The 22,941-nt window shown below is 43.6% G+C and overlaps 1 protein-coding gene across 2 annotated transcripts in view; it reads left to right on the top strand.

Annotated features, from left to right (window-relative positions):
* Window positions 1-22,941, top strand: part of PDGFC (platelet derived growth factor C) — a 251,718-nt gene that overhangs the window by 123,585 nt on the left and 105,192 nt on the right. For both annotated transcript variants that reach the window (XM_039542360.1, XM_039542359.1), the window contains exon 2: window positions 6,168-6,363. In XM_039542360.1, coding sequence (XP_039398294.1) covers window positions 6,168-6,363 — 196 coding nt within the window. The remainder of the gene's footprint in view (window positions 1-6,167; window positions 6,364-22,941) is intronic.

Genomic DNA, 22,941 nt, shown 5'->3' with positions numbered 1-22,941 from the left:
CACAGTTATATACACTTCCACTTATTTGACCACCTGTACAAACAATCACAAGATGTGTACAGTATATATAGTATCTGAATAGCTGTATATATAGTATCTGAATTCAGAAGGTATATTGTCAATTTAGATGATTACACATACAAAGAGGCTGGCTCAGTAGCAGAGTTTGAGCTTAAAAAGGGCCAGGCTGAATTTGTGACCAATTCTTGAGTTTGCCCTCCCATTGCACAGAATCCTTCCTCTCCATCTGTGCTGCTGCACCTTTGGATTTCAGTCTGAATGTTCACGATTCTCCTCAATGATGTTCACATTCTTAATTATTTTACCTGGCCAAAAAGTTTGTCATGTCATCCCCATATAAAAATATTGATTTTGATGAAGTCATGTACTTGCTTTCAGTCTTCTGGCTGTAATATGTGAGATGATAAAGCCTTTTGATTTCTGATGAGGTTAATTTAAATGTTACCTGTTAATAATTTTCCAGTCTCTATAGTTCCTCAGTCTCTGGCACTGAAGATGCTTTGTTTCAAGGGTTCAGCTTCAGATGACAACAAAATTGACCAGACTGTACCCCAAATTGGGACCAAAACAGTCTAATATGGGCATGGAAGGGAGGATGCGTCCTTTGAGGCATAGGACTCCTTCCTCTGAGGAGAATCCTACTGTCCAGAGACCTGGTACAAGTATAGGGTTGCCAAGTTTGGTTGGACATATTCCTTGAGATTTCATCACATGACATGATCTTTAATTAAAGATTAATCTTTAATTCCTGGAGACTCCAGGACAATCCTGGAAGGTTGGCAACCCTAGACAAGTAGAAGTGGTATCTGGGTAACTAAGAGTGTTGTATTTCCAGCCCTGCTTGCCATTCAAAGACAACAGGGGAAGCATGGGAGTAGCAGTGTGACATTGGGCTCAGTATTGTTAAACTACCGGTCAAAGCGGGGAGGGTGGGAGTACACCAAATAGAGTCAAGCTACTTAATGAGGAGGGAAAGAGAAAAGTTTGCTCAGTCCTTTCTCCTTTTCTTCCCTCCCACCCAGCCTGTCAAGGACCCATTTTTTTGTCTTCCATTTCTCATCTTTTGTCACCCCTCTAGTTAGTTTGTGGTCAGTTTGACCTTGAAGGCGTTAATCTGTTTGGTATAAAACCAGGCATCGCGCCCAACTCCCCAAAAGGTATTTATCCAGATGTCTTCTCACACAGGCTTCTCATGTCTTAAGAAATGTTTACTGTATGTCTTAGTCATTATCTGTTTTTAACAATTGCATAGGGGTAAACCTATTACTTTTTTCTCTAGATCTTCCTTTTGAAAATAGATTCACATTACAGTAGACCAAAAAGGAGGAAATAAATTAGATAAAAAATCCTTTGTTTCTCTTTTAAAAATTTTGAAGAGTTGTGTTGTCAGTCAAAATAATTAAAAAAAAAAATAATGAAAATTTCAAGTAAAAATCATGGCAATGAACAGCTGCAGCTTGCAACCCTCCTCCGTCCAGGTGAATGGTGTTGGAAGTAATCCTTTTGGCATGCTAAATACTTCATTTCTACTATTTCCTATTCCTGACCAGAAGTGTTTGCCTGAACAGGCAACTTATTGTTTGTTTTGTTTTTAAGTTTTAAGAGACAGAACTCACATTTATAAGAATTATCTCTTGTACCATTAATTCTATTGAAGGTATATCACCTATTAATCCAGAGTTATTTTTATTCTGTCACACTCTATACAATGAAAGAATGAGAGATTCCTTTACATTTTAGCTTGGCATTATTTTCCAGGCAGTGCTGAACATATACAGAACGATGCTATTCCTGTCCCCTGGATGTCTAAAAGTCTCTTTTACATAGCCCAAATGAGAGTATTTGAAATTCATAAAGGATTAATGATTAACACTTAAATAATTGTCAATGTTAAAGGTAAAGCATGGTTAGCTTTACTCTCAGCTTGTTTTATCTACAGGAAGTGTACCTTGTGGGCAGTGCAGTAAAGAATTTTCTAGATCAATTTTAACAATCTCTTAAATGAATCTGCCCTCACAGTGGCACTCCCAAAGTACAAGCTCCTCCCTTTCGTTCTTTCCTCCGACCCTGCTCTCCCTGTCCCCACATCTGATTTTGATTTACTTAATTTTTACCTTATAGAGGAATCATGGCACTTACTTTAAAACAGGGTTTCTCAAACAGGGGTCGCCACTTGTGTAGGGAAAGCCCCTGGCGGGCTGGGCCGGTGTTTTTACCTGCCCCGTCCGCAGGTCCAGCCGATTGCGGAAGTGGTGGCCAGTACATCCCTCAGCCTGCACCACTTCCAGCAGCTCCCATTGGCCCGGAGCAGTGAGCCACGGCCAGTGGGAGCCGCGATCGGCCAGACCTGCGGATGGGGCAGGTAAACACACTGGCCCGGCCCGCCAGGGGCTTTCCCTACACAAGCGGCAACCCCTGTTTGAGAAACCCTGTTTTATTGGACCAACTTCTGTTGGTGAAAGAGACAAGCTTTTAGGCTTACATAGAGCTCTTCTTCAGGTCTGCTGTTTTGAAACCTAGAGCCCCATTGGGGGAAGAGACTTACTGTACCTTGAAATAGACAGGATTGTGCTTGTCCAATTAGTGGTTTGAGCTTTAGTTTACAGACCCAATGGCTTATCTGGTTCCTGGTCTGATTATTCATGTCCATTTTACCTATTCAGTTAAGGGGTCAATATAGTATAGTGCTTTCAGAATGTTTGGAATCCTGTTATTTTCTGTGGTGGACATTCTACCTTGATAAATGTTTAAATTAGGTGATTAGTATCTGGTGTCACATTAAAGGAAACTGCTGCTAGCCTATTTCTCAGAATGGAACATCCTGTAACAAACAGCAAGTTTATGATGTTATTGCCTAATAACCAGTGAAAATGACATCACCACATATTCACAGACTCCTTAGACTTAGTTATCTCAGTTTTTCTCTGCACAGTATTCTTTGATCCTACGAAATTTCTTTTACCACTGATCTACAGCTATGTCCATTCCATTCTGAAACCACCAATGTGTTTTCCATTTTTCTTACATTTTTCCACCCACACACACGCAAACGAACATGTGTTGTCAGCCACCTTGTCTGTTATTTCCCTCTGACTAAAACAGTAGGATGCCTCAGCTGCTTCAGTGCCTGCTGTTTCTTAAACTGGTTGTTAGAAGAGGTTCATTGAAACTTACTGCCCACGTTGTCCAAAGCTGCTCTTATTTTTTTTAATTGAAAAGCAGATGGAGCATAATAGAGAATTAATGTAAATAACTTGGAAGTTATGCAGATGGTAACCATGAACTCAGCTAAATTGGATCACTCCCTTTTAAATCCTGATTTTGATTGATTTATCCCTAAAATAACTAGGATATGATATCTCCTCCCTGTGAAGCAACTTTAATACTTTTGGCTCAAATCCAATGTGAAAGGTGCTAAATATCCTTAGCTGTATTCCTGTGACATTGTTCTTCACACCCACTTTGTTCAAAAGAGGTTTCAGAAATGAATCTGCATGAACAGCCAATTAGTCTTGCTAGAAGAGACTATTTTTTCAGACTCTGGTTGGCATGCATTTCTGTACAGTGAATGAGAAGGAATACTACACCATCTCTAAAGACAAATAGCAAGCTTTATTCTCCAGTGACAGCAATTTACTTGCCTTTGTAGTCACATAAAATATTACTCTTGAAAGAGAAGAAATTCTACCATGCAAGAGCAAATATTTAAAACGGAACAAGCAATGCGCAAGAGAAGCTGATGTGTTCATAGAACAAAGCTATATGCTAAAGCAAATATATTTTTACATTGTAAACAGATTATGAGTTCAAGGAAATGGAGGTGCTGAAATGTCCGTTGACTAAATTACCCCATAGTTTTTCTTCTGTCCCTTTTTGGTGAATTTGCTGTAATCTTTTGATGAGCCAATACTTTTCACTCCTTAACCTGCAGCATTCTTTAGAGGATAATCTTGAGTATAGAAAAGAAGGGAGAGGCACCATAGTTTTCTCAGGATATACACGTGTACTGTAAAACTTAGTATTAATGGCAGTTTTGTGCACATTTTAAAGGAAAATGAATCTCTAAATATGATATCAAAAAGTGTGGTGCTTGATATAGTGACATGAATGCCACAGTAGCAAGGTTGAGACATAGGCAAAAAGTAGGCCTTTACATACTTTGAAAATAGCACTCTCATATAATCTCTGGTAATGTCATCTTTATTACTGTTGGCTCCAGTGTTTAGTGTGGAAATCTCAGTTTATACCTTATTGAAGAAATGCTCTGTGACTCAGCCAACAAAAAAGCAGACAAAAAGTCTAAATTATGACATTCCTCATTGCATTTTGTTTCTTTTTTATTATTATAGGCTGTGCTATTTTAGTTGTACACAAGACTGACAGTCATCTGCAAATTGTGTGTGGATGTTCAGTAAAACCACAGTTTTCTTTATCAGTTTTATGCGAGTAGCAATTCAACTTGAAAGAGAATTTACTATTCTTGTACCATAAATAAAAGGCTTTAGTCCTTCAGACTTTAAATTATATTTAATTACAGATTAATTCCTCTGAAATTGTAATGCTATTACTGTACTCTCTTCCCTCTGAAATACATTAATTCTAGCTGCTAAAATTTAGCTTGGATCTAAAAGAAGGATTACAATTACATTGTAATTTTCTTCACTATAAACCAAAGGGTAAACATTTTACTATGAAATACATAATTGAAAATATGTATTAGCATTTTTAAATAAAAATAAAATATAATAGGATAAATAGTGAATTGTACGAGAATTTTGTTTCCAGAGGAATAGTAATAAATAATTTTCATAAAACAGTATGGCACAGTATAAAACTACAAGAAAAATTTAGTTACTATAATGATCAGTATATGCACCACTCCCCTCTACTGGGTGGGATGTCATACTTGCTTATGTGTGTGATTTTTGTCATCCTCTAATCAGTGGTTAGTTCACAGAGGATGGAAATCCTACTACTATAGCTAATTAAATTTATTCTTTATCTGAGGTGTTGGGGACTCCGTTTTGGGGGCTACAGGACTCGTATCCCATAAAATTAAAAATCTATCCAGTTTTGTCAGCATCTGTTCGCAGTTACTAACTTGTTACAAACTAATGCCTAACTACTGAATATGAATTTATGTGAATTTCAGATCCTTAGGAATAAGATTTGCCTTAATAGTGCATGTGTACATCACCACTCTCCAGTTAAATAATTTTTTTTTCTTCCTATGTTTCCTTATAGTAGTTAGTTCCCAGCTTGAAGTAGGTAGTCTTTGCAGTAGGGTCCTGTTGCTGTATGCTTTAAAGGGCAAAGATAGTTGGTGGTTTATTCATTTCATGGTTAGAATGCTGTCTTATGATAAGCCAAGCATTTGAGTTTCCAGAGCTTTATGATAGGCTGACACCTGTTGAGAGTTTGAGGCAATGACCCTCTACGAGGAGGGTTCACCATCATTTAAGGGTAATATGCTGCTCTAAATGCATTCATAAATGCCTTGCTTCACACATTTAGGAACTTCCTAAAACTATGACCCAGAATCTTCCCTGTGTTTGGGCAGCCCTAAAGCCAGCTTAGTCAGCTGTAGGAGGAAACCACCAGTTTAGGGATAACCTCTGTTGGGGTGGAGTCAGTATAACTGCTCCAACATCATCCTTTTTTCTGTTGTAGGCATACCCAGGGCTTTCCTAAACTTCAGTGACCTCTTGTTGTTGTAATGGCCTATAGGGGCCATTGCAACCTGAACAGTTTAAATAGTCCTTGTGGCTGCTTTAATTTTTGCCAGGGTACTGTTCTGGCACACAGCTTGCCTGGGACAAGGGGAGCACCCACTGCAGATGTCCCGCTCCTGAGTTTCACTGTGGTCTCCTCAACCACACCTGAGGATCTGGGTCTGAGCATTTTACTTAGAAACCAAAAAAGAAATATGTATTTTCTTCTGCAGTCTACTATGTTGTTTTTATATAAATCTTCCTAGACTCAGCAATCCTTGCCAACTGCACCCTTCCCCCCCCTCCCCAAAATAAAAAACTCAGCCACCACCACCAACAACAAAAAAAGCTTTTGATTGTGCAGGACACAAACTGCTGCAGAAAAATAATAAAGACTTAACTATATCTGGTTTTGTGTATGTCTCTCTATTATAGGAGTACAAGATCCCCAGCATGAGAAGATTATTACTGTGTCTACTAATGGAAGTATTCACAGTCCAAAGTTCCCACACGCTTACCCACGCAACACTGTACTGGTATGGAGATTAGTAGCAGTGGAGGAGAATGTATGGATACAGCTTACTTTTGATGAAAGATTTGGGCTCGAGGACCCAGAAGATGACATATGCAAGTAAGTTACTTAGTTGATATACAACTTGAAGAGGGGATGGTGACAGCTATGTTGACACTATCAAGTTTGCCAAAACACAGCACTTGCACAGTAATAAAATGTACCTTAGTAATATGTTGTCGTCAGATTGATCTCAGAAAAGTATCTACACTTACAGTAAAAAGCTTCCCCCCCTTCATTTAACATATAAGCCATAGAATTATGCTGACATTAAAACGTTCAAACTCTTAGACTCTCAAAAGCAAACAGGCAGCTTTGAAAATCCAGAACGACATCCCTAACCTCAACCAAAAAATATATATAGTCATATCTGGGAGGAATAAAGCTTCTGTTTAGCAGTGCAGTGCAACACTACACAGTTTAATGCAGGAAGTAAAGAAGAAAGTATCTCCAGTTGGTTCTGCAGAGGAAATTTGCGTAGGCATATTACCTCAGATGGAATTCTGATCAAGGCATTAGAATGTAACACCCTTATTCTAATAAAAGTACCATATAATCTTCTAATATTCACAAATGGTCAGGATCTCATTTCTGTATGAAAAATGGCATGTGAAGATACAGTGCCCCTTGACATAGACTCAGAGACTTTAAGGTCAAAAGGGACTATCATGATCATCTAGTCTGACCTCTTGCACATTGCAGGCCACAGGACCTCACCCATCCACTCTGGCTGAGTTATTGAAGTCCTCAAATCATGGTTTAAAGACATTATAGAGAATTCACCGTTTATGCTGGTTTAAATGTGCAAGTGACCCTTGCTCCATGCTGCAGAGGAAGGTGAAAAGCCCCCATGTCTCTGCCAATCTGACTTGGGTGGAAATTCTTTCCCGCCCCAAATATGGTGATCAGTTAGACCATGAGCATGTGGGCAAGATCTACCAGGCAGATACCTGGATAAAGAATTATCTGTAGTAACTCAGAACCCTACCCATCTAGTGTCCTGTCTCTAGCCATTGGGGATTTTTGCTACTGGCAGTCACTGATGGGCCACATGCCATTGTAGGCAGTCCCATCATATAATCTCCATAAATGTATCAAGCTGTCTTGAAGCCAGTTAAGTTTTTGCCCCCACTGCTCCCCTTGGAAGGCTGTTCCAGAACTTCATTCTTCTGATGGTTAGAAACATTCGCCTAATTTCAAGCCTAAACTTGTTGATGGCCAGTTTATATCCATTTGTACTTATGTCCAAATTGGTATTTAATTTAAATAACTCCTCTCCTTCCCTGGTATTTATCCCTGATGTATTTATAAAGAGCAATCATATCTCCCGTCAGCCTTCTTTTGGTTAGGCTAAATAAGCCAAGCCATGGCACTGGTTTCATAATCATTCAGTGAGAATTGTTTCATCTACTGGATCACCAACACAGCTTTCTACAGGAACAATGTTTTACTGAGTATGTTTAGCAGCCTGATGCTGGTGAAGGCTTGTTCACAGAGACTTAGTACACAGCAAGTTGAGTAGTAAATTTACAGTGCGCTAAGTCACTCAGTCACCATGTGGACCCTGGTACCACACACTAAAAGTTCTATAATACACTTTGGCTGTAGGTTCATCGAAGTGGACTGTGGAAATTTTAGTGTGTGGTACCAGGGTCCACACAGCCAGTTAGTGTGCAGCAGGCTAAAGTGCACTGTAGATTTACACCTCAGCTTGGTGTGTTCCTAATCGCCAGGTAGATGAAGCTCCTAATTCGTGAGATAGACAAGATTGCAATGCAGTGGGTTATGGTGGCAAAACAACAACAAAAAAAGGCATATATGGATAATGATACTTCAACTGGGTTATTATTTCACCTGAGCAAAATATTGAATATGTCGTTGCATTTACGTGTTCATAGACAGATATTTATCAAATAGCTCCTTCTTACTGTGAGCTGTTTACCCTGTGTACTCATTTAATTTGATGCTTTCTTTTAATCTCTCTTGATTCTGTGACTTGTTTTATTCATGTCGTCTTTACCAGTATTTTGTTACAAAATTTAAATTGTAAATGAGGATATTTTGCACTCATCTTAATTTTGTTTTCTTTGCTTGTTTTTTCTCTTTTCCATAACTAATATACAAACGTACACCTCTGAAGGGAGTAATTCTTTCCTCTTATTGCAGCCTTATCAGACATACTATGTACTGTACAGCATGTTTGCTGAAATGTGTGCACTCCCTTTGCACAATATTTTATACATACATATTTCCAAGTGAAAACTTAGCTTGCTTTTTCTTTTATTTGCATATGGCAGAGTGAAGTGACAAGTGAAAGAAAATCCAAGTAAGGTGCTTCATTTGTCCACTTGCAAAGAAAAAGTAAGACAAGTTGAAATGTTCTTTTAATTATTTAACTTGCCAGCTACTGAGCAATATTTTTCTGGGAGTACACTTATTCTGAGTAAACAGTTATTGAATGCAAACAGATATTAGTGGTGAAATTTAAAAAATCCCAAAGCAAAAGATGCAGTCACAAAAATACTTACAATCATTGCATGCTCAAATTTGTGCTTGCTAGGGATGTTGATTAATCACAGTTAACTCATGTGATTAACTAAAAAAAATTAATTGTGATTAATCGCACTGTTAAATAATAGATTACCAATTGAACTTTTTAAAATATTTGTGGATGTTTTTCTACATTTTCAAATATATTGATTTCTATTACAACCATGAATACGAAGTACAGTGCTCACATTATATTATTATTTTTATTACAAATATTTGTCCTGTAAAAATGATAAAACAAATAGTATTTTTCAATTCACGTAGTACAAGTACTGTAGTGCAATCTCTTTATTGTGAAAGTGTAACTTACAAATATAGATTTTTTTTGTTACATACTGGCACTCAAAAACAAAACAATGTAAAACTTTAGAGCCTGCAAGTCCACTCAGTTCTACTTCAGCCAATCACAAAGGGCTAGTCTACACTTACCTGCCGGGTCGACGCGGTGAGTTCGACTTCTCAGAGTTTGAACTATCGCGTCTAATCTGGACGCGATAGTTCGAACTCCCCGCACGCTCCAGTCAACTCCGGTACTCCACCACTGCAAACGGCGGTGGCAGAGTCGACCTTGGAGCCGTGGACTTCGATCCCGCGGTGTCTGGATGGGTAAGTAGTTCGAACTAGGGTACTTCGAGTTCAGCTACGCTATTCACGTAGCTGAACTTGCGTACCCTAGTTCGACCCCCGCCCTTAGTGTAGACCTGCCCTAAGACAAATAAGTTTGTTTATATTTATAGGAGATACTGCTGCCTGCTTCTTATTTACAATGTCACCTGAAAGCAAGAAAAGGCAGTTCACATGGCAGTTTTGTAGCCAGTGTCACAAGGTATTTACGTGCCAGATATGCTAAACATTCGTATGCCCCTTCATGCTTTGCCCAACACTCAGATGTGGAAACTACAGAACATGAACCACCAAAAAGGAAAATCAACTTTCTGCTGGTGGCATCTGGCTCAGATGATGAAAATGAATATGCATCAGTCCACTCTGCTTTGGATCATTATTGCGCAGAACCCATCATCAGCATGTATGCATGTCCTCTGTAATGGTGGTTGAAGCATGAAGCATGACATATGCATCTTTAGCACATCTGGCACATAAATATCTTGCGACGCTGGCTACAACAGTGCCACGAGAATGCCTGTTCTCACTTTCAGGTTACATTGTAAACAAGAAGCGGGCAGTATTATCTCCTGCAAATTGTAACCAAACTTGTTTGTCTGAGCGATTGGCTGAAGTTCGACTGAATGGACTTGTAGGCTCTAAAGTTTTACATTGTTTTATTTCTGAATGCAGTTTTTTTTTTCAGGGCTTTGGAGTGGAGCCTGGAGCTGGAGCGTGGAGCAGTGGAGCTGCAGGTTTTTGCCTGGAGCTGGAGCAGAGCCGGAGCACAGCTCCAAAGCCCTGTTTTTTGTAAATAACTTTACATAAGTTTAACGGTCATGATAAAGAGATTGCACTATAGTACTTGCATTAGGTGAATTGAAAAATACTATTTATTTTGTTTCTTACAGTACAAATATTTGTAATAAAAAATATAAAGTGAGCACTGCACACTTTGTATTCTGTGTTGTAACTGAAATCAATATATTTGAAAATGTAGAAAACATCCAAAATATTTAAATAAATGGTACTCTATTATTATTTAACCACACAAGTAATCACAATTAATTTTTTTAAATCGTTTGACAGCCCTAGTGCATGCAAACCAGGAAGTTGTACAGGAAATTACCTGATGCGCAAATGTAATTGGTGGTTGTGTAGTGAATGTGTATTTTTGAGGGTGTTTTGGCTTTAAAAGTTAGACCTAAGTGCTCAGAGAAAGTGAAATGTAAGTGATTAATTTAATTTCTAAACAAAACCAAAGAGAACAACCAATATTCTGACCTAATTTAAAATAAAACTTCAAATAATAATAATAATAAAAAAACTAAATAAAGGAAGAAGGAGACTATCAACTAATTTATCTGGTATGAAAGGAAGATAAATAGCTATTTAAGTCAAATTCAGGAAGTATTGAAATGTGATTAACATATTACTATATTAAATTGACCCTGAAGGTGGCAGTTGCCACTGAGAATTATCTGCATGCACTCCAACTGCATTAACTGTGCTGGGTGTACCTGTGTTACCAGCTTTGCCCATTGCTTTGGGGTATGCTCGTTTATTAGGGTTACTCTTCTTGTAGTAACCAACTTGGTGAGCAAGCCCCAGAGGATTTTTGGGCACTGCAGGGAACTTTTAGCTTAAGTACAAGGAGTGTTGCTGCAGAATGAATGAGGAAGCCAAAAAACATCCACAATGGGTGCGGGGGAGAGAGAGAGAGAGAAGCAACCAGCTTAGTCATGAAAATTATTTACTGCCAGGTAATAACCATAGGGGAGCCAAACAAACAAAACAGATATAATATTAAATCTAACTTAAATTTGATTATAAAAGTCAGGTTTACAAAACTATAACTGATCACACAAGTCAGGGTCAGAAGGTTATAGCGAGAGAGAGAGAGAGAGATTCTCACCTCTCCATGAAGCTTGAATTGATCAGGGGTCCTAGGTGGTGGTGGTAGCAGAGAGTCCGAAGTGCTGGAGACAGGCAGAGCCCTCAGCATGACCAGTCAGGAGAAGATGAAGTACCAATGGAACTGATGCAGATTTTGGATCCAGGCATCAGACCACTTGCTTGAGCATGGGTGGGGTTTTTTGCAGAGAAACAATGGTTCAAGGGAGAACACTAGATTTGTTTATGTGTAAACAAGGGAGAATACCAAAGTTGTTTTGTTCAGGCTAGACAGTGAGAGCTGATCATTCCTGGCTTTGGCGGTGTTTCTTGGAGGGAGCTCACAATGCAGTTAGGGAACATCACTATTTTTGGATACCCAATAAAGGATTTACTCCTAGAATTGGTCTGATAACTGCTGAGCTGGGTGTGTGCAAGCGTAGGTTCATTACCATCTGGAGCAGAGCTCCCCCATCATGCAGAGCTTCCCTGCTTTTCTGGTCCCAGAGTTCACTGCGGTTCTTGCCTTGGAATCACTGTTCTTCATTCTGTGTGTTGATGGAGATGCAGATAAGGCTAAGGGAGTTTCCTTAATACTTATCCTTATCCCATGGGTTTAGGTGTGTCTCCCACTGCCTTTTAATTGCTTTTTGTAAGTCTTTCTTCTGATGTAGATTTGGTTCAAAGCAGAGGCATGGGGGGTGGGAGGGAAGGTCTTTCATGAGTCAGACAGGCTGGGTACTGCGCCCTGGTTCCCCAAGAACACAGAGCTGCTAGGTAACACCACTTATTCCATGGTGGTGTAGTAAGGTGGAGCAGCTTGGAAGAGCTCTGATTGTATTATAAGGAGATCTGGGTCTGAGTGTGTTATCCCTTTGTGTATTATGAAAGGTAAGAGATACATGTGTAACTTGACGTTTGAGTCTGCCTCATTTCATAACAGAATTTTTTTTGCCATAGGTACTGTCAGTAGTGAAGTCAGATATGAGAGCAGTCTGTGGATTTAATGATAGGTAGGGGAAAGTATAGGTTTAGGTGGTACCCTGAATGCAAGTGTTCAGGGGTTGTAAAAGGGTACAACATGGTTGTTAAATTTTACAAATGTGGTATTCTATTGGGGGAGTAGACTAAGTGTTTGATCATAGGACAAGTTCAAAGCACTTGTCCATTACAGAGAAAAGGCAGAATGGAAGTGGGTGTGTTATGGCCATACCGGGGCATTGCTTAAAGAGGGAAGAGTTTAGGTTGTGTGGATGATTACCTTAACTCTGTATTTCCTACTTTTCAGCAGCTTGAGTTTTGCTGGACTCAAATGTTCTGGAAGGGGACAAGCTGTCACTGAGCAACCTTAACTCTGCATTAGCACAGTTTTTTTGCCATTTCATTTTCTATTTTTTTAAACAAAGAGCAATGCTTGTTAGTAGGAGCTGGTAGTCATTTAGGAAGTTTAGATGTCATCTAGGTTTGCAGTTGATATGCTACTGTGGTGAGACAGTAATCTAAAACTAAGCTTTTATATAGTGCTTTTCATCAGTAGATATCAAAGAACTTGACATCATTATCACTATTTATAGATGGGAGAGTGAGGCACAGAGAAGTGAAGTGACTTGCCCAATGTCAGCCAGCAAGCCAGTAGCAGAGCCTAGGAATAATCCCAGTTCATCTGTCTTTCCACTAGGCCACAGTTGCTATGTGATTCCTCAGTGCTCCTCCAAGCTCTTGTATATTTGCTACAGTGAATTGGATACATTGGTCAAGCTTTGAAATGTTTGCAATGTGCAACTGCTAACAGAGCATGAAAGAGAAATTTATCCGTGGTCTGCGTCCTGAAACACTGATAGTTTTATTACATGGTTATTGTAATAATTTTAAGCATGTGAGAGAAGACTGGTGTATGTCTCTTCTTCTCCACCCCCTCCTTCACCATTCCCTGCAAAATATAGCCTCCCTCTCTCCTTCTAATCCTATTAAGCCATATGTAAGAAGTTGCTCCTTGGTGCTTCCAGCCCTATGCTGTTGCGTACACATATCACAGGCAGCAGCTTACTGGAGGGCTGCACATTACCTTGGTTAGGTAGCCCAAGCTGCACACTGAGTTGGGCCCCTCACTCCCACTACTGACCCAGCTGGTCCTCCCGCCTGTGCTTTAGCCAGGCTTCCCCAGTGAAGCCCCTGGTCCACCCAGTCTGACCCTTCTCCAAATCGGGCCCTGTCCTCACACATTCTTGCCAGCTCCCGCCATCCCACATGGGTGATGTATATCTTAACTATTCATTTTTGGATTTCAGGTGTTTACATTTCTGTTACCTTTATCCCCTCCACTCCAGATCCAAGCTCATCTGGAGTGGCAGAGAGAGAGGCTCACACACTCCAAGATAAGCAAGATTCCCCAGATTCCAGAACACACAATGAGGAGGGAGAGAAGCTCAGACCTTTATGGAGGGGTAGGGCTCCTCCAGATCCCAGCATACACATGGAAGGGGAGAATTCAGGGCCAACAGGCCCCACTACCTCTAACCCCCCAACTTCCTTCTCTCCTTGTCACATTCCTCAACACCTCTTGCCTTCCTCTCTGCCACTTCCCCAGTCCCTATCCCTCAGCCTTTTACCTGAGCCCCCTCAAACCCTCTTTCCTCCCCTTCCACCATTTCCATTTATCTCCCTCCCCAAAATACCCCCATGCCTTACTGCAGACCCAAACCCCTCTTGACTAGTGTGGGTTTCAAAATTGCTAGAATCTGTGAAATTAATGAATCATAGAATCATAGAATATCAGGGTTGGAAGGGACGATAGGAGGTCATCTAGTCTAACCCCCTTCTCAAAGCAGGACCAATCCCCAACTAAATCATCCCAGCCAGGACTTTGTCAAGCCTGACCTTAAAAACCTCTAAGGAAGGAGATCTCCTTAGGTAACCCATTCCAGTGCTTCAGCACCCTCCTAGTGAAAAAGTTTTTCCTATTATCCAACCTAAACCTCCATCACTGCAACTTGAGACCATTGCTCCTTGTTCTGTCATCTGGTAACACTGAGAATAGTCTAGATCCATCCTCTTTGGAACCCCCCCTTCAGCTATTTGAAAGCAGCTATCAAATCCCCCCTCATTCTTCTCTTCTGCAGACTAAACAATCCCAGTTCCCTCAGCCTCTCCTCATAAGTCATGTGCTCCAGCCCCCTAATCATTTTTGTTGCCCTCCGCTGGACTCTTTCTGATTTTTCCACATCCATCTTGTAGTGTGGGGCCCAAAACTGGACACATTACTCCAGATGAGGCCTCACCAATGTCGAATAGAAGAGAATGATCACGTCCCTTGATCTGCTGGCAATGCCCCTACTTATACAGCCCAAAATGCCATTAGCCTTCTTGGCAACAAGAGCACACTGTTGACTCATATCCATCTTCTCGTCCACTATAACCTCTAGGTCCTTTTCTGCAGAACTGCTGCCTATCCACTCAGTCCCTAGCCTGTAGCAGTGCATGAGATTCTTCTGTCTTAAGTGCAGGACTTTGCTCTTGTCCTTGTTGAACCTTATCAGATTTCTTTTGGCCCAATCCTCTAATTTGTCTAGGTCCCTCTGTATTCTGTCCCTACCCTCCAGCGTATCTACCACTCCTCCTTGTTTAGTGTCAATGAAATGCTATTTTGTTGTGGGGTGGGGGAGCTGTATCTCAGGAACTCCTTGAGCTGTATCTCAGGAACTCCTTGCTCAGATGACCCAACATTTGGATCACTAACCCTACCCTATACTACCATGAGGCATAGCACAAATTGCAAAACAATCCGTGGACGCGCACAGATTTTGAGTACTAAGAAGAGTCATCTTTTTAAGAGAAAAGGCTTCCCAACCTTAGCTAGAGCAGAGCTGATGCTCTCTTATAATATTGTAAGAAATTTAAGGGAGAATGAAAGGGAGGGCAGTCTCAGAGCGGCATTAAGTAGCCCACTCATTTCAATGAGATGTTCTCAGTGGAAAGAGAATACCCAATGGAGATGAATACAGCCTGAAACAGTAGCTCTGTTCATGTTAGTGAGTGTTCCCTTCCACTCTCCCCAGTGCTGGAGGGTTTCTGGTATGTGTCAGACATATCTATTCTCAGCTCCGCACCCCAGTCTCGCCAGTGTGTTCTCAGTGCATCTGAACATGCGTGTCCTAAGCTCCCCACCCACTGGGGCAGGGCTTTCCCAGATCTTGGCTCACATGGCAAGAGTAGGGAGTGGGGCTCTGACACACTCACAAAGGCAGGCCCCCAGAATCTGGCACACATGGGTGGGCAGGAAAGAGGAGTTTCATCCTCACAGATGGGCAGAAGACCCCCAGATCCTGACATATGTGATGTCAGGAAGTGGGGCTAAAACACCATTGTGGGGGACAGGGACCCCCAGATCCCAGCTCAAAAAGGAGGGGTAAGGAAAGGAACTCGACCTCCCAAGGTAAGTAAGTCCCCTGCAGGACCTGGCTCACATAAGAAGGTGGAAGTAAGGTGGGAGTCATGTCCCCATAGATGGACTGAGGTGGTTGCAGATCGTGGCACATACATGGGTGGGAATGTGGAGCTGGTGGTGCCCCTTCCCCATTTTTCCCCAGTCCTGCTGTCATTCATTCTCATCACCATGGCTCCCATGGCCTATGCCCATCAGTGATGTATGTATATCTTTATTTATAAACCAGGCCATCAGTGTATATGACTTAGAAAGCACATTAAACAAGTTAAAAGACCTGGTCTTTGCCTCAAAGAGCTTACAATCTAAACTGACTGAATCACCATACAGAAATTAACTCAAAAGAGATTGGAGCAGGGAGAAGAGGATTCACAGTCCTTGAACGTTCTTCTCAACATAGAGAAAAGATTCATAGCCATTAACCTGCTTGAAGAGTTGGCCTGCTGCCTACTTAGCATAATTAAAAATGACTCTTTTCTTCTTTTATAGTTGCTATGTGTTTATTTCTGATTAATTTTGTTTTTCTTTTCTTTTGTAATTGTTCATGCTTCTTCAAGTGCTTGCTCACGTCCACTCCATATTAGGTGTGTATACTCGCCACGTGCACCGGTACCAGAAGATTTTCCCTCAGCAGTATCTGTAGGTGCTGCCGGCTCTCACCCCCCGCCACCACCTCAGTTCCTTCTTGCCCCCAGTGACGGTGCTGGAACTTCTGTTGCTTCGGCTAGCATTGTTTTGTTTTGAAAACCTGTAATATAGTTGTATATAGTTACCCTTAGTAGTAATTCTCAACTCTTCGTTGGTCCCAAACTGGACTCAGCCGGGGGACGGGGCATATCCCGGTCCCCAGGCTTTAAGCCTTGTGATCGCTGCAAACAGCTATGCCTGTCAGTGATCCACATACCAGCTGCCTAAGGTGCTTAGGCAAAGGGCACATAAGTGACAAGTGCTGTATTTGCAAGTCTTTCAAACCTAGGATGAAGAAAGAGCACAATATCCATCCGAAAGTGCTCCTGATGCAGTTGGCACTCACTCCGGCACTGGAGCAGTGGTCTAACGCTGCACCGAGCACCACGGCCTCCATATGCAGTGGTCTGCCAGCGCCACAAGCCAGCACCAGTCCCCATCCATGGCTCCGGTGAAGAAGCCAAAAAAGACTGTGAGGGAAAGATCTCCTACCTCCTGTAAGGGAAAGGAGAGGGCCGTGCCAGGCAGCTCAATGCCCCCATTGGAAACTCGGGCCCCAGCTCAGGTCGGGCGGTGTAGCCCATCCGATACTTCGCCTGTGAACACGGATAGCTGTGCGGGCCCAGGCCAGCTTCAGGTGCCGTCAACATCCGAATCCCTTCAAGCAGCTCAGGAGATCCTGACCCTCCCAGTGCTGCCCACACTGGCTCCAGTGGTATCCCAGTCTCGGGGAAAACCCATGTTGGAACCTATATGTGTGTTTCCGTCTCAGTGGCATCATTCCCCATTGAGAGGGGCGTCCCACCATCGCTCGCCTGCCCAAAGCCATCATGCCTCAGGGCTAGAGAGGCAGGCTCAGCTGAGCCCTCGTCAATCCCCGCACCGGGGGCACCTGTGACATTGCACCCCTAATGCTTTATAGAAACATGCTTATCAATATAACATAACTAGAATATGTTTTATGCTAGATATGCCATGTAACATATCTTTGCAAAGGTTATGATCTACTGAATATATTAATCCTATTTGTATGCATGTATCATTTTTATATCTGAAGTTATGAGTATTGGCACTATGCTTGTATTTAAAGTGTTTGCTGTAGGAAGCACATAAGGCATATTTAATCAACATAGTGTGAAGGGGTTATTCAAGTAATTGGGAGTACTTAACTAACAATGGACTTTGGGAGATGCCAATCCACATCTGAGCTTTCCTGGGAACATTCAAACTAACATGTAAACAATGGTGTTGGCCTGCCAAAAGCTGAATCATTCATAGACATGACTTGCCCAGGTGGCTAGGGACTCCATCGTGTGGCTGTGATTTTGCACAGGAGAACAAAGGGATTTCCACCCACGAGAGAGAGAATATAAAAGGCCCTGGAAACCCCTCCATTTTGTCTTCAGCTGGCTCAGAAGAAAGAAACTGGAACAAAGGACAGTAATTACGGGGGTGTGAGTGATTGCTGGACCCAGACTAGGAAGGAGTCTATTCTGTGAAAGAAACTTATTGGAGCATCTCTGACGGTGAGATTTACCTGCATTAGTTTCCTACTGTATTAGGACTAGACTTGCATGTTTTTGTTTTATTTTGCTTGGTAATTCACTTTGTTCTATCTGTTGTTACTTGGAACCACTTAAATTTTACTTTTTATATTTAATAGAATCACTTTTTTTTATTTATTAATTAACCCATAGAAAGTATTAATACCTGGTGGAGCAAACAGCTGTGCATATCTCTCTATCAGCGTTATAGAGGGCAAATAACTTATGAATTTACCCTGTATAAGCTTTATCCAGAGTAAAATGGATTTATTTGGGGTTTGGGTGCTAGAGACGGGAGTACTTCCTAAGCTGTTTTCAGTTAAGCCTGCAGTTTTTGGGGGACATGGTTCAGACCTGGGTCTATGTTTGCAGCAGGCTAGCATGTCTGGCTCAACAAGACAGGATACTGAAGTCCCAAGCTGGCAGGGAAAACGGGCTCAGAGGTACTCTCAGAACGTCAGGGGACAGTCTCAAGTCTTAACCCATCACAGCGCCGATTGAGGGACTCAAGGCGTACCTCACCGGTGAAATGGAGCAGATCCTCTGCAAGAACTCCGAGACTGGCCCCGACTCTCTACAAGGGCCCGGTACCAATCCAAAATGAGAGACTGCCGATCGCAGGGCCATTATCGCCCATCTCCAAGAAGGAGATTGCCTTACTCATGATGATACTCCTGGCAACCAGCCCATAGTAACTCCTGGTCCCGTTCGATGTCCAGGTACAGGTCGTGTAGTGTAAGGCGTTGATTGCCAGGTATCCAATGCAGATCCGCGAGACGCCGTTGGTCCCCGAGAGCCCGACCAAGACAATCTCACTCGGACAGGTCAGCTTCAGGATGCAGTGACTGGAACCAGTCGGACAAGAGCCACCGCTCAGCCCGATTCTGGTTGCCCGGTACTGACCACTCTGCTGGTAACTCTGGCTCGGTGCAAGGCTCACTGACTGAGGGACAAGCTCCGGTACCGGCAGTGCCAGCTACATTATCAGCACTGAAACCTGCCCCATGGCCCCAAGTGCAATGGCTGGTACCATGGTACCCATGGAACCCCTGGGGGTTCACCCAACCTTCCCAGCCTGCTCAATCAGTGTCAGGAGCCTCGGAGAGGCCAGTGGCCTCGGTATCCCATCCCCCTCTGGTGCTTGAGGCTTCGGGGGTAAGACCCCGCAGGTCCAGGAGCACCCAGGGGAGTAAGCTGCTGGACCACCAATGGACGTGGAGGTTCCCGCAGCACTGGTATCGTCATCATCATCGCCAGATGAGGCTATCATAGAGCCCCCTCACCCAGTTCCTCAGGATGACACCAAGGCTCACCAGGAACTTTTGATGGTAGCGGCTTACCTCAGGTTATCCAGATCTAACCATACCTCAATGACTGGCTCATCAAGGGTGGCTCCAGGTCTCGAGTCCAAAGGGATATCACAGTGCTTCAAGCCACATGTAGCTCTCTGGGCCTACTGGTGAATGACAAAAAGTCGACGTTAGTGACAGTGCAGAGGATAGAGTTAATTGGAGCGGTCCTTGACACTACCTGTGACAGAGCATTCCTGCCGCTGGAAAGGTTCCACATGTTGTCAAACCTCATCGCGGAAGTCTCCGTGTTCCCTCCGACTACAGCCAGGGTCTGTCTGTGCCTGCTGGGCCACATAGCAGCATGCACTTACATGGTCTGCGATGCCAGGCTCTGGATTTGGCCCCTGCAACAATGGCTGGCAATGGTCTATTCACAGTCCCGAGACCCCCTGGAGAAGATCGTTACCATTCCCCAGGAGATACTTACCTCGCTGAGATGGTGGACTGACCGCAGGACAGTCCTGCAGGGGGTTTCATTCGACACCATCCTCACTCCGTCGAGTTAGTGTCGAACGCCTCGGACGTCGGCTGAGATGCGCATCTCTGCAACCTCCTGACATGGGATGTTGTCCCCGGAGGAGGCGTGGTTACACATAAATGTTAAAGAGCTCCAAGCAGTCCGGCTGGCATGTGGAGTCCTCTTGACCCACCTGTTGAGCAAGGTGGTATGAGTCCTGATGGACAATACAGCCTCAATGTTCTATATCAACAGGGAAGGGGGAGTGCGCTCGTTGGCTCTCTGTGAAGAGGCACTCTGTCTGTGGGACTTCTGCATCAGCCACGAAATCCACCTGGAAGCTTGTCACCTTCCCAGCGTCAGGAATACACTGGCAGACCAGCTCAGCAGGAACTTCTCCTCTCACCACAAGTGGACCTGTTTGCTACCAGACAGAACAGGAAATGCCACCAGTTTTGTTCTCAACAGGGTCTGAGCAAGGACTCCCTCTCCGATGCCTTCCTCCTGTTGTGGTCAGGGATCCTGATGTGGAAGAAACAAACTCCACTCTGAGGTTGGAAGCAACAAAATCAGAGACAGCTTTATTCAGGACATGCAATTGCAAGGTAAGAACACAGCTGATAGAGAGCATCTCTGCCTCAGTTTCTTCAAAGTACAAGCAATATCACACAAGCATTTATACATTTTAGTGGCATGAATTAATAAAAACATCTGCAGTTTGTTTGTTATGTCCTGCCCATTCCTGTATTTTCTCATTTCTGTTCTCAAAACATTGCTATCTCAAGGCTGGGTCACGCTGATTCTACTCTGCTGTCTTCCCACCCGCTTTTGACGTGATCCCTGCTTCTACAGGTCCCGCAATATTAGGCTAAGACTTAGCATGACAGTTGCTCTGTTTCTTACAACTAAGAGGCCTATATTTAAATCCTTTAACCCTGTTTCCACACTGATATATGCATTTCCTCTGATTCCACCTATCAGCAGGGCCTGGTAAAGATCAAGAAAGACCAGGCACGGTTTATCATGATCGCCTTGGCATGGCCTCACCAGCATTGATTTGGCATGCTCTTGAGCCTGTCAGCGGCCCCTCCCTGGCCCCTGCTCAACCGACTGGACCTGCTGTCGCAGGATCATAGTCAGCTCTTAAACCCCAACCTTGGGTCCCTCCACCTCCTGGCGTGGATGTTGAGTTGCTGAACCCGTAGGAGCAGACCTGTTTGGAAGGAGTCCAACTGGTTCTCCTAGAAAGTAGGAAGCCCTCAACTAGACTGACTTACCTGGCCAAGTGGACGAGGTTTTCCTGCTGGGCTTCCAAACGGGGCATCTCTACCTCTTGTTCCTCCATACAGGCTGTCCTGGACTACCTGCTCCATTTGAGGAACCAGGGCCTGGCAAACTCTTCCATTAGAGTGCATCTTGCAGCCATCTCTCCTTTTCACCCGCCGATCCAAGGACAGACAGTGTTCTCCCTTGACATGACGGTCAGATTTTTGAGAGGTCTGGAGAGACTCTTCCCGCAGGTGCAGGCTCCTGTCCTGCATTGGGATCTTAACTTACTCCTCTCTAGGCTCACTGGCCTGCCCTTTGAACCTCTGGGTTCCTGCTCCCTTTCCCATCTGTCATGGAAGGTTGCGTTCCTGGTGGTGGTGATGTCGGAGAGATGGATCTCAGAACCACCATACATGATCTTCTACAAAGATAAGGTTCAGTTGCGGCCCCACCTGGCCTTCCTGTCAAAGACATCTTCCTCCCGTGTTCTGTCCCAAACCACACGAGACCAGTGAAGAGAGGCGTCTTCACACCCTGGATGTCCGGAGGGCCTTGGCTTTCTACTTAGAAAGCCTTTCTGTAAATCAACTCAACTCTTCATCACTACAGCGGATAGGATAAAGGGTTATGCAGTGTCCTTGCAGAGGATTTCTAATTGGATTACCTTGTGAATAAGGACCTCTTATAACCTGGTGGGGGTTCTGCCACCGCCGATTGTCAGAGCCCACTTGACGAGAGCGCAGGCATCTTTGGCAGCCTTCCTGGCACACATACCTATCAAGGACATCTATAGACCTGCAACATGGTCCTTTGTCCACATGTTTACCACTCGTTATGCCATCACTCAGCAGGCCAGGCATGATGCTGGGTTCGGCAGGGCTGCCTGGGGGGTGAGGGGGGGAGCGAGCAAGTGGGGCAATTTGCCCCGGGCCCCGCAGGGGCCCCGTGAGCCCTGGCCCGGTGGCAGTCCGGTGAGCCCTGGCCCGGTGGCAGCGGCATTTCGGCGGTGGGGGGCCCTTCAGTGCTGCTGAAGAAGTGGAACGACCGAAGGGCCCCCTGTTGCCAAAATGCTGCTGAAGACCCGGATCGCCGCTGGGTGAGTACAAGCACCGTAGCTCCCCCGCTTTGCCCCAGGCCCCCTGAGTCCTCTGGGCGGCCCTGGGATTCGGCAGAGCTGTGTTGCTCTCTACATGTCCGTGAACTCCTACCTCCAGGGGTACTGCTTTGGAGTCACCTAATATGGAATGGACATGAGCAAGCACTCAAAGAATAAAAGACAGTTACCCGGTGGTCTTGGAGATTTGTTGCTCATGTCCATTCCATGACCCGCCCTCCTTCCCCACTGTCAGAGTTTCCGGCAAGAAGGAACTAAGGGTGGGGGGAGCCGGCGGCGCCCCTTATACCATGCCACGCGGGTGAGAGCCAGTCCCCTACAGATACTGCTAAGGTAAAACTTCTGGCACCAGTGCATGTGGCGAGCACATACACCTAATATGGAATGGACATGAGGAACGCCAGAAGAACACCAGTTATGGAAAAGGTAATTGTCTTGTCTTGAATAATGTTCATATTTTAATGATAACTTAACATCACTAAAAGGTGATTGTAGTAATTATTTTTTCCTTCTTTAGAGCTTTATTTCATTATTTCACATTTTTCTGAGTGAAAAAAACTCAGTTAAGTAACCTGTTTTTGTAATTAGGCATAAGTATCTATCTAAGCCAAGTGGAGACCATAAAGTCTTACTCTTTTTTGTTACTGTTCTAATCTATTAGTGCAGAGTTTCTCACACAGGGGTCGCCACTTGTGTAGGGAAAGCCCCTGGCAGGCCGGGCTGGTGTT

This window comes from Mauremys reevesii, linkage group 5 (genome assembly GCF_016161935.1).
Source record: "Mauremys reevesii isolate NIE-2019 linkage group 5, ASM1616193v1, whole genome shotgun sequence".
Taxonomy (NCBI): Eukaryota; Metazoa; Chordata; order Testudines; family Geoemydidae; genus Mauremys; species Mauremys reevesii.
This window is presented reverse-complemented; position numbering and strand designations above follow the sequence as displayed.